The sequence below is a fragment of the Osmerus eperlanus genome, chromosome 7 (assembly GCF_963692335.1).
Source record: "Osmerus eperlanus chromosome 7, fOsmEpe2.1, whole genome shotgun sequence".
Taxonomy (NCBI): Eukaryota; Metazoa; Chordata; class Actinopteri; order Osmeriformes; family Osmeridae; genus Osmerus; species Osmerus eperlanus.
The window spans coordinates 8,142,326-8,154,584 of record NC_085024.1 but is presented as its reverse complement, the minus strand read 5'-3'; the positions used below and the strand labels follow the sequence as shown (position 1 = coordinate 8,154,584).

At 41.1% G+C, this 12,259-nt stretch overlaps 1 protein-coding gene across 5 annotated transcripts in view; it reads left to right on the top strand.

Annotated features, from left to right (window-relative positions):
• LOC134022944 (CUB and sushi domain-containing protein 3-like) overlaps positions 1–12,259 on the top strand; it is a 403,505-nt gene that overhangs the window by 238,881 nt on the left and 152,365 nt on the right. For all 5 annotated transcript variants that reach the window (XR_009930720.1, XM_062464691.1, XM_062464690.1 and 2 more), the window contains 2 exons: positions 5,270–5,386; positions 5,589–5,798. Coding sequence is in view for 4 of the 5 variants with exons in the window: in XM_062464691.1 (XP_062320675.1) it covers positions 5,270–5,386; positions 5,589–5,798 (327 nt within the window). In the remaining variant the exon portion in view is untranslated. The remainder of the gene's footprint in view (positions 1–5,269; positions 5,387–5,588; positions 5,799–12,259) is intronic.

Genomic DNA, 12,259 nt, shown 5'->3' with positions numbered 1-12,259 from the left:
CCCGCTGGCTATCTTCGCAATCGCCATATCTTTAAAACACTGACCTCCTTCTGATTTTTGATGTAGAATTGACCCTGGTACGAAATTAAGAAAATACTCATCAGAGATCGACAACAGCTGACGCAATCGTCAACGGAGGCTGACGGGGCTCTCACGTAGCAAACCAATCAAAGTTTTTACAGCAACCTACATTAACATATCACCATCTGGCTGTCTTCACAATAGTCATATCGTCATAACATTGCCCTCCTTCTGTTTTTTGGTGTAGAATTGACCGAACTATAAAATTACGAAAATACTAAACTACTATGACGCTTGCATGGCTGCCGCCTAGGCAGTCTCACGGGCAACCCGCACTCGCTCAAATTACAAAGACTTTCACGACCTAAATAAAAAATCCGAGATGGCAGTTCCACTCGAAATTGCTTTCTCAACAAAACCCAATTGTTGGTAATTTGGGGGTTTGGCATTTTTCACTCATAATCCAAGCTCCAATTTGCGTGCTAGAACGTCTCTATCACGTTGTATCCATGCATCGTTGCTAACGTGTGCTGACGTAGTGACGTAGGCTAGCACTGGTACCCTTCGTTGACAAAATACACTTTTTGCCACAAAAACTTTTTAACCTCCTAAACTGTGCAACGGAGTGTAAATAAAAATACAAGCAACTCAATCGCTACCAAGACGAAACTTTTGACACCTAGGTTGTCTATGTAGTCCAAATATTGACTGAGGCTTAGGGGGGCAAAAATAAATTATAATAAATATATATGTGAGAGAACAAAGGTTGTGCTCTCGCCGAAGGCTTGAGCACACCCAATAAGCTTCAAAGGGGGTTCTTTATTAATGAATGAATGCAATATGAGTAGGCTAAATGCCTGAAAATATCACGAGAATGGAAAAACGTACAGTGACGTTTAAGTCATAGAGATTAGGTCCATTTTTACACCGGTCTGCCAAATGTATTTGTTTTGATTCAACTATGAGGCTGCTGATCACCATTCCCTTTTGCAGGGGAAATGAGAAGACAACTATTTCATTCTACTCTTCACTTGAGTTGTAAATGAGCAGATTTTTTTTTGCTTTTAAATCTATTTAATATTTATAAATAATAAGTAGGCTATGCATTTTTATATAAAATATACAGAAATATCAGTTGTAAAAATGTCATTAAAAAACAGACCCTTCTGCAACCGACGCAAGCAAGCACACCCTACAATTTCCCCAGAAATTGTACCCTCTAGTTAAGCTTGCTTTGCCGAGCTAGAACAACGACGGAGCCAGATATTCAAGTTTACAGTTTCTTTAATCCGACACAATACTTAAGCAGTCAAACTAAAAACACAAAGCAAAAAGAACATCGTATAGGCCCTGCACGTATACTACTACAGTACCAATAGTATTGATTTTCGTAAAGTTCACATGCTTCTTGATCGGACTTGTACCACATTCTGACAGTTTTCTGCAATGCCTTAGCTCCATTGACTTATATATTAATAGACACAGCTAGATTTTTCTTCCAAGATGGCGTCCCCATTCATTTCTATGAAAAGTTCTCAGTGGCGCAGTGAGGAAAGCGAGAGCGCGAAATGGACCGCGCCATCTTTCCAGACCGACTCGTCCGGTCTTGTGCACAATAGTGATGTGTCGTTCGTGAACGATTCGTTCATTTTGAACGAATCATTAGTATGACTCGGGAGTAACGAGTAGTCTCAGAGAGCGATTCGATCATTTTCTCGTGGCCAAGGACAAAAAAAAAAGTTTAAATAACTAAACCTATAATTATCACTTGTAAACGAAAATCATTCACGTTTTACGTGAAAAATTATCCAAAGACTCATACCCGGCAGATGAACGAATCATTGATCCGAAGACCCGGTTGTCAGAAGAACGAAACATTGATCCGAAGACACAGTTGGGAGGAAAGATTCGTTCATCTGCCAGGTACGAGTCTTTGGAACGTTTTTCACGTGACCTGCATAGGCTCAGTACTGGTAGCTAGCAAAAACAGAAACGATTCGTTCATTTTGACTGGGTCTTCGGATACGGATCTTTGGATCGTTTTTCACGTGACCTGCATAGGCTCAGTACTGGTAGCTAGCAAAAACAGAAACGATTCGTTCATTTTGACTGGGTCTTCGGATACGGATCTTTGGATAATTTTTCACGTGACCTGCAGGCTCAGAAGAGGAAACAGAAAGGATTTGTTTACCTCGTTCACTTTCGCGAGTGACTAGGTTTAGTAAGACGTGAATGATATTCGTTCACAAGTCATAATTACAGGTTTTGTTATTTTCCCTTTTTTAATACTTTACTTATAGTTCAGTGCAGCGTAATTGTTTTCTGTGATAATTAAATGCTAGTGTGATAATAAATGACAATTTCAAATCATACAAACTGTCATGATACATTATTTTAATGCAGGAATTTCTTTTAAAATAGTATCTGCTGGTTTACATGCACTAACATGAGAATATGATACGTGTTTGCAGTGGACGTATTTAGGCCAGGGAATTGGCTATAAAATGTTGAGCAACCCCCCCCCCCCCCCCCTCCCAGTTGAAATGAACGAATGACTCGAAAAAAGATTTGTTCATTTTGCTGAACGAGATTCAAAGAACCGAATCAGTAAAATGATCCAAACTTCCCATCACTAGTGCAGAAGCTTGTTCCTAGCTCCGAAACTCGTGCATGCTTGCAACTAGCTGTACACATCATACTTTGCGACAACCAGTCGCGAGCTTGTGAGCTGGAGCTAAGGCATTGCAGAAAACTGTCAGAATGTGGTACAAGTCCGATCAAGAAGCTATATGTGAACTTTACGAAAATCAATACTATTAGTACTGTAGTATTGTACGTGCAGGGCCTAGACGTTGTTCTTTTTGCTTCATGTTTTTAGTTTGACTGCTTATGTATTGTGTCGGATTAAAGAAACTGTCAACTTGAATCTGGCTCCGTCGTTGTTCGGCAAAGGAAACTAAATTAAGCCTATACCTATGTTACTATTATAATGATGATGAGTGTCACTTATTATTACTAGCTTATTGTTAATGCCATCGTTGTGGTGTTAACTTTTTAACAATATAACAACCATAACAATATTGTGGTTATCAGACATGATTTATTCATCTTCGTCTTTGCTCCAGAACATGTCAACAATCTCTAATGACGCCGTAACATGCCACGATATTATAACTAATTATGCTATGCTATAATTACGTTTGTCATGCCATGAGTATAATAGCGTTCATTACAAAATGGTTAAATCTGCTTTAAAATAACGGAAATAAACTCTACAAACAACCGTCATGTATATGTGCAACCATTTGTAAAACGTGTTACAATAAAGGCAGGCAACTGTAGATTATCAAGTCCTTTCTCCTTGTTCTCATTCAGCTCAGGTAAATCAGCGATTTGCTGATGTTCCCTTTTGTGCTGGGGCCGTTGCCTCAAGCCGAGGGGCGAGGGGTGGGGGTCTGCTTAGCTCCAGCTCACACGCTCGCGACTGGTTGTTGCAAAGTATGACGTGTACAGCTAGTTGCAAGCGTGCACGAGTCTCGGAGCTAGGAAAAAAGCAAGCCACCAGAGCCTGTTTAAGGATATATATATTATATATATATAGATCTATATTAGACATTCGAGCCACTGTTTAACGCTAGACCAGAAGAGCAGGAACTGGAAAGATGGCGCGGTCCGGTTTTGCGCTCTCGCTTGCCTCACTGCGCCACTGAGCACTTTTCATAGAAATGAATGGGGACGCCATCTTGGAAGACAAAAGTAGCTGCCTCTAGTAATATAACTATGAGCGATCCCAGACCCTCTGTACAAATGAAATGTACAAGGGTCTGGTTAGGACCAGGCTAAGTTTTCCTACTAGCTAACTAACAATGACCTTCTTGATAGCTACTTACTCTCTGGGTGGTGAAAAAACTTCTGATATCTATTTTCTTTTTGGGTGACATTTTCCTATCTACAAAGCACAAAGGGGTCAAAAATATCAATGCTGAGACCAAACGAAATACTAATATGAGGCTTTATTATTTCCTGGCGTATTTAGTAGCTTACCGTGTCAGACTACTGCCAGCTCTCACGATTCATGAAGTGTTTCTGTGACTGTCACTTCAGCCAATTAAATGACATCATCTTGTCTCGCAGGCTCGAGGGTGCATTGGTTAATTGTAATTGTAATTGTAATTTAAATGTATTTTTCACTTTTCTGGGCGACGAACATTGTATAGATAATAATGCGAATGAGTTTTGCAATTATATTGTGCAAAATATATATTTTTTTAAATTAACAAAATATTGGTGGGGACAATTGTGTCTTTCCCAAACTTTGGTCGTGACTAGTCCCTATGGATCCTATGCAAACCTATGCCCTTGATCTGTATGTATCTCTGTGCCAGTCAATAAGGCTTTGCTCCTTAACACATCTTGTTTTGATTTCAACGTTGTCTGATGAGTATAGCCATGCAGTTCCTCCTTCTTCCACTGCTGATTTCCACACTGATTCTCAGGATTACACAGGGGTGTAGCTCGCTTTCTCTTTGGCAGCACTCTCCCTATACACACACACACACACATCTAGTTTTACAATTCAGTGCAGCAGTAAATCCAGGCTTACAGACATCCTAGGCCTGGTGGATGCTTGTGGTTGTCATTTGGTACCTCTTCACAAATCAGCTCGAGACTGCATTCTTTTTTTTTGCGGATAAACCCACAGGAAAGCAGCAGGCTGTGTGCCCATTCATCCATACGCGCTCTCATTTTACACAGGCAGGTCTACAAGTCTCAACCACAATTAAACCCCATGGCAGTTACTTCAATCCCAGAAGACGCAGAGGCGGTACACATTTAGTCCAGGCTGCCAAAGGGAGGGATGGTGAAATATTCAGACTTCAGACTTTTCTTTTTTATCTATGACTCTTGTGACTGTAAGTGCATTACACATGGGTATTTACATAAAAGAAGTATGTGGCAATAGACAAGTGAATTAGTTTAACCTTCACTGCCGTGCAGTCATTCTGAGATACAGATAAGAATGTGTCACAGAGGGAGGTAAATTGATCAGTGCCACTGCAGTGCAGTGGTGCTGTTGATTAACTAAATTTTTTCCATTTCAAGAAAGGAAGAATGTGCTTTTTTTTGAGCTGTCGTTTGAAACACCTCAGTGAAACACTCTCATACATGCACGCACACACATACGCATACATTTTTTCCACCCTCTCAGCAGTGTGTCTAACATGTTATCCTTGGCTGGTATCTCTAGCTCAGTGTGGTGGCTCCATGACAGAGTTCAGCGGTGTGATCCTGAGCCCCGGTTTTCCAGGGAATTACCAGAGCAGCCTGGACTGCAGCTGGAGAGTCCAACTCCCCATTGGCTTTGGTTTGTTTCCTACCAAGCAAATATTTTTCCTGCCGTTTTTGATGTTGTCATAATTTTGTGGAGATGTAGATGCCCTGATTCTCATTCTCATTCTTTATCATCATATAATACCTACTACAATACTTCTCACAAAGGCTGAAACTTTTTTGTTTTGTTTGACTAAAAGCATCGCTTGAAAGGACTGTGCGTTGTTGTTTTCTAGGCATCCACCTGGAGTTTTTAAACTTCTCTACCGAAGCAGTACATGACTATCTAGAGGTTCGCAGTGGGGACCCGGAGAGGGGCTCTGTGATCGATCGCTTCAGTGGATTTTCTGTGCCCGAGTCTCTCTTCAGCACCACCCATGAGACCAGCTTGGTCTTCCACAGTGACTATTCCCAGAACAAGCCTGGGTTCCACATTGTCTACGAGGGTGAGGATCACCCTTGAGGTAGAATTGAGTGTCTTTTATTTCCATGGGGGTCAACCACTCAAACTATGACCATAATGTAACCACAGATTTTCATCCAAATATAGAACTGTATGCACCCTTTGTTTTCCAGCATGTGAACGAAAGGGTTTGGAACAGTGGAGTCACCAGCCTTTTTTGCCAGGGCCGCAGCCCAAAACCTTTTGAGTGTAGCCCTGAATATAATTTTGATATCTTGACAAAAAAAAATGAGTGTAATGTGTCAGTTCGTAACATGCTGTAACAGTCTGTCAAAATAAATTCAGGGTCTCTAGCATGTCAGTGAACGTCTCTAGCTCTAACTAACTAGCTCTGTCTGAAAGGGTGTGGGTCTGATTTTGAAAGATTTTGCGCGTACTCGCATTTTCTGTTGATGTTGCTATATCAGATCAAATTAATCCTAGTCAAGGTCTTAAAGTGAGGGAAAAAATTAGAGCCCGACCGATAAAGGATTTTTAAGGTCGATACCGATACAAATATTTGGTGATTTAAAATTCCGATATTCCGATATCGGACGATATAAAAAAATATTTTAAAAATCCAGAAACGCGTAACAAAACAAACTGATTTCCCTAACAGTAGTTATTGGTGGCCAAGCCGCAAAGCGGCGAAGCCACCTTAAGGGTTTCTACCTTTTATTATTAGGGTTCCTCCGGTAGGAGGAAACCTATTGTTTTTGTTAGTATTCTTATTATTATTTTTCTTCTCCGCTAAATGGCTCAATAGCTCAAAAAGTCCTTGACCCAATTTTTTCCAATTTGGCCCAATGATACAACAGGTCACTCACTACTCCCAGACCGCTAATGGCCCATGTATGCCCATAAGTGGCGCTATAAAACACACCCAAAGTCTACGTGATTTCTCCAAATCCTCATTAGCCCAAAATGCCTGTAAATTGGTAGACATGCTTTATTGCTCATGGGGAACAGAAAAGCCTCAAGGACCCATATTGTCAGACTTATGAATTTTCTTGTACTGTCCAAATTTGGTACAACCTTCAAAACCCTTCGCCTCATGAACCATAGATCCAATCGACTTGAAATTGTTACAGATTTGTAGAATACATGTCTTTCTATAGGGTGAAATTGAATAAGTAATGCAATACAAAATAGCTGAAAGAAGTGTATTTATGTAAATGTCCACATTGCCACAATACAGTTACAGTTAGGTCCATAAATATTTGGACATTGACACAATTTTCATCATGTTGGCTCTGTATACCACCACAATGGATTTGAAATGAAACAATCAAGATGTGCTTTAAGTGCAGACTTTCAGCTTTAATTTCAGGGTATTTACATCCAAATCAGGTGAACGGTGTAGGAATTACAACACATTTTATATGTGGCCCCCCCCTTTTTAAGGGACCAAAAGTAATTGGACAAACTAACATAATCATAAATCTAATTGTCACTTTTAATACTTGGTTGCAAATCCTTTGCAGTCAATGACAGCCTGAAGTCTGGAACCCATAGACATCACCAGATGCTGGGTTTCGTCCCTGGTGATGCTCTGCCAGGCCTCTGCTGCAACTGTCTTCAGTTCCTGCTTGTTCTTGGGGCATTTTCCCTTCAGTTTTGTCTTTAGCAAGTGAAATGCATGCTCAATTGGATTTAGGTCAGGTGATTGACTTGGCCATTGCAGAACATTCCACTTCTTTGCCTTAAAAAACTCTTTGGTTGCTTTCGCAGTATGCTTCGGGTCATTGTCCATCTGCACTGTGAAGCGCCGTCCTATGAGTTCTGAAGCATTTGGCTGAATCTGAGCAGATAATATTGCCAGAAACACTTCAGAATTCATCCTACTGCTTTTGTCAGCAGTCACATCATCGATAAATACAAGGGAACCAGTTCCATTGGCAGCCATACATGCCCACGCCATAACACTACCTCCACCATGCTTCACTGATGAGGTGGTATGCTTTGGATCATGAGCAGTTCCTTCCCTTCTCCATACTCTTCTCTTCCCATCATTCTGGTACAAGTTGATCTTGGTCTCATCTGTCCATGGGATGTTGTTCCAGAACTGTACAGGCTCTTTTAGATGTTTTTTTGGCAAACTCTAATCTGGTCTTCCTGTTTTTGAGACTCACCAATGGTTTACATCTTGTGGTGAACCCTCTGTATTTACTCTGGTGAAGTCTTCTCTTAATTTTTGACTTTGACACAGATACACCTACCTCCTGGAGAGTGTTCTTGATCTGGCCAACTGTTGTGAAGGGGTTTTTCTTCACCAGGGAAAGAATTCTTCTGTCATCCACCACAGTTGTTTTCCGTGGTCTTCCGGGTCTTTTGGTGTTGCTGAGCTCACCAGTGCGTTCTTTCTTTTTAAGAATGTACCAAACAGTTGATTGAGCCACACCTAATGTTTTTGCTATCTCTCTGATAGGTTTGTTTTGATTTTTCAGCCTAACGATGGCTTGCTTCACTGATGGTGACAGCTCTTTGGACTTCATATTGAGAGTTGACAGCAACAGATTCCAAACACAAATACCATACTTGAAATGAACTCTAGACCTTTTATCTGCTCCTTGTCAATGAAATGGTCTTCTTCAGACAACCGCCTGGTGGTCCCACCGCTCAAGACCGCCCGGTCCCAACACAAGCTCTTCTCCTGTCTGGCCCCCCAGTGGTGGAATCAACTCCCCACTTCCATCAGAGACACTGACTGTCTCTCCACCTTCAAGAAAAGGCTCAAGACGCACTTGTTCCGGGAGTACAACAGTACTTAGGAATGGTTCGCTTGACCCGATGTTAGTTTCCTTAAGGATCACAATGACTCTTGCTTAGAGACTTGTTGCTCTTGTGGTTAGTGGTAACTGACTTACATTTTTGTACTCGCTGTGATATATTGTTTTATTATTGTTGCTTGCTTTTTTTCCACAGGTACACTTGCACTTATAGCAGTTCATGTTGTTTAATTGTAACTTGTTTAACTACATGCTCTTATGGTTCTTCCCTTTGGCACTTATTTTGGTTGTTCACAATGTGTGCTACATGTTTTGGCTACTCGCAATGTTTTGTGGCTATCTCGTTGTTATGATCAGTGACCTATGCACTTTGTAAAGCTCTCTCTTGGAAGTCGCTTTGGATAAAAGCGTCTGCTAAATGAATAAATGTAAATGTAAATAACGAACTCCCATGAGGGAATAACATACACCTGGCCATGGAACAGCTGAGCAGCCAATTGTCCAATTACTTTTGGTCCCTTAAAAAGGGGGGGGCCACATATAAAATGTATTGTAATTCCTACACCGTTCACCTGATTTGGATGTAAATACCCTGAAATTAAAGCTGAAAGTATGCACTTAAAGCACATCTTGATTGTTTCATTTCAAATCCATTGTGGTGGTATACAGAGCCAAAATGATGAAAATTGTGTCAATGTCCAAATATTTATGGACCTAACTGTATATTTGTGTTAATAAATCAAATATAATTTTGACTGATGGTTTTTCAAACGTTAGTGCCTTCAAGTTGACATCATTCTGAAGTACCATACGCAATTTCACCTTGATATGTCAATATATGATTGAATTCAATTGAATGGCTCCACAGCGCGCGCACAATCATCCTGCCCCTTGACACACGAGCGAGCTTGGCGAGACACACACACATGCTTTCTTGAAATTGTGTGTTGACCAAGCCCCCACCCTCGGTTTTTAGCTCCTGTTTCATTTTGCTTCCAATCGCAGCTCGCCGTTACGAATATAAATTCTTTTTCGGCGGCCATTGTTGTTTTCAACTGGAGTCGCCTGATAGTGTTGGAGGCAGCCACGTTCGGTAAGTCATATCACCTATTTTTACACATTTTAAGCTAGAATCAAAGATTGGGTTCGTGAAAGTACACTACTCTTGAATTATGGTGAAGGTTTTAGCACTTTTAGACCTTTAGATCGTGTGTCTGAAGTGACGGAAAACCGAACTCGAAAAGTAGCTAGCTCTAGCTTTTTTCCTCTGTTTTTAATTAGTGAATCATTTTGCATCTCGGCGAATTGTTCATCAAAAAGGTCGAGGAGGGCAGCCTTTTGGAGAAAAAGCAATCCCCCACAGACCTGTCGGCTCAGAATTTTGATTTAGGGCGTGAAAGTCTTTGTAATAAGCCTATGTGCCAGGGAGACCGCATAGGCTTAGGCGGTCGCGTCATGTTCATAAGTTCACCATTTTACAGTTAGGTCTACACGAAAAAGGTCGAGGAGGGCAGCCTTTAGGAGATGTGGGAATTGTGCTTTTAGCCAGATGCTCCGATTATTTTTGTGATTTGTGGACTTGCAATTGGAGTTATACTGCGTCCCGGGGGTACATTGTTTTGACGTTAGCCTCAGAGTCAGACTCTGCTCGCCCACTGGCAGTGTGTAAACAATTTTGTATTTCACTCAATTCTACTCCAAAAACGTCAGGGAGGACTGCTTTTTGTAGACAAGGGCCTGCTAAAGATAGCCAGTATATCTGATTTTTCAAGGCGAGCCTGTTTCAGTCGTCATATGCCTTGAGAAAGCGACCTACGTTAGCCAGGCTAGTTTTGCCAATTTCAGTAAGTCAGGCTATTTAAAGGTCTCTGACAGTCAGAATCACTGTTTACAGGCAAAGGTCGAGCTGGTCTTTTGTCAGATGTGTATATATTGACCAGTTTAGAGCTAAATACTCTTGCCAGAGCCTGGAATCTGACCCGTGTTTTGAGTGACTTTGCATGGGTCTCCATTGGGTAAACACATTTGGATTCAAGTTCAAGTAATGCCACTGTATTTCACAGTCAAAACTATAGTTTGTGTCAAGTGTAGATGGAAAAAGCTTTTCACAACTGAACTGACATGGATCCTTTCTTCACTTTGACAGGTCTGGAGGGTCATGCAGAGGCCTGCTCAACAGAGTTCAATAAAGGATGCTGAGATCAACACAGACCCCTTGCTGGACTACCCCTCTAGCTGGACAGCTTCTCTTCAGCCCTGACCCCAGGACAGCTTCATCCAGCTGGCCTGCCCTGCCTGCCTGCAGGCCCTGCTTGCCCCTGCCTGCCAGCCCTCCAGAGACAGTCACCCCACAGACACAGTAGCTCTGCAGACTGCTTTTTTGAGGACATTGATGAAAAAGGACAAACCAGCATTTTTTACTTTGATGAAAGTCTAAATGTTTAATCCTTTCCATGTCCCAGTATGCCAAGCTGCTGACTTTGAGTGTCTTAAGTGATGAAACCAGTTCAAGTGATAGACTTTTGACCTGAATCCAATGATTATTCATCTGAATAAAAACCACTCAAGAGAAGTACTGCTTCTTGGATGATATGTGCTCCACATCAGTACATCTCACACATTTGCCTTTGTTTCCATGGTATTCGTGGAATTGCTAGTTTCTGCTCCACCATTTCCACCATAGTGTAATAATAAATATAATTTAGGACAGCAATTACATTTTTGTGTTATCCTTTCGCATTACACACATTTAGTCAATGTTCTTAAACTCAACCGATTATTGTCATTTTACCATACTGTTCATATTGAACAGACATCAGTGTTTACTTGGAAAGATTACTGTATATTTCCACTTTTGATTTGTATTTCCATCGTAAGTTTGGTCTTTAATTTCATTTGGAAGTGGTATTAAAAGGTCTTACATTTAACTTGTTTATACCTGTAGACACCCTGTGAAGCCCCCACCCCCCCAAGTTAAACATGCCTTAAGAGTAGAGTAACAAATAGAGACTAAATGTGTAAATGGATGTTGAAACTCAGTTCTCTGAGTGGGTGCATGTCAGTTTAGGCAAAGGTAGCCTTTTAAACCTCTAGGTTTAAAACAAATTCAGATTTGATTGGAACTCTCTTTTATACATTTATAGTTGGATTTGACATTTAACCTTTTAAGGAGTGAGTTCTAAATATTGCCGACGCTTCCACCAGAGTGAGTTATTTTTCCAAAACGGAAGCTAGCTAGTTTTAGTTAGCTTCCGTTACCTAGCAACCTAGCATAATACTCGTAGCAATGCTACTACCTGCAATAGGCTGAATGGGGATTTGAACTCATGAGCATAAGGTCACAAGTCAGTCTCTCTGTCCTCTCTGCTACGCAACAGCTGACGAGATTGCATGAGTAGAAAGGGCAGAGTATGAGCTTTGGGACAAAGGTTAGGAAACTGTTCACATTTCAAGGTAAAATTGCACATTTTACATCAGAACGATGTCACCATAAAGCCAATTAGGTTTAATAACCATAGGCTAACTCATAGGCAACTACATATGGTACAGCCCACGTCCTGCTCCTTGCAAGTGAAGCCTCTGATGGTAACACGGCCGACTCTCTGTTCCCATTAAACTACACGACATGCACACTCAGGGTGACCAACAAGATTATATTAACTAACAAACAATAAAGTTACAAACATCTAACTGAACGAAGACAACAACTGAAATCCCTCTCATGGCCGTTGTAACC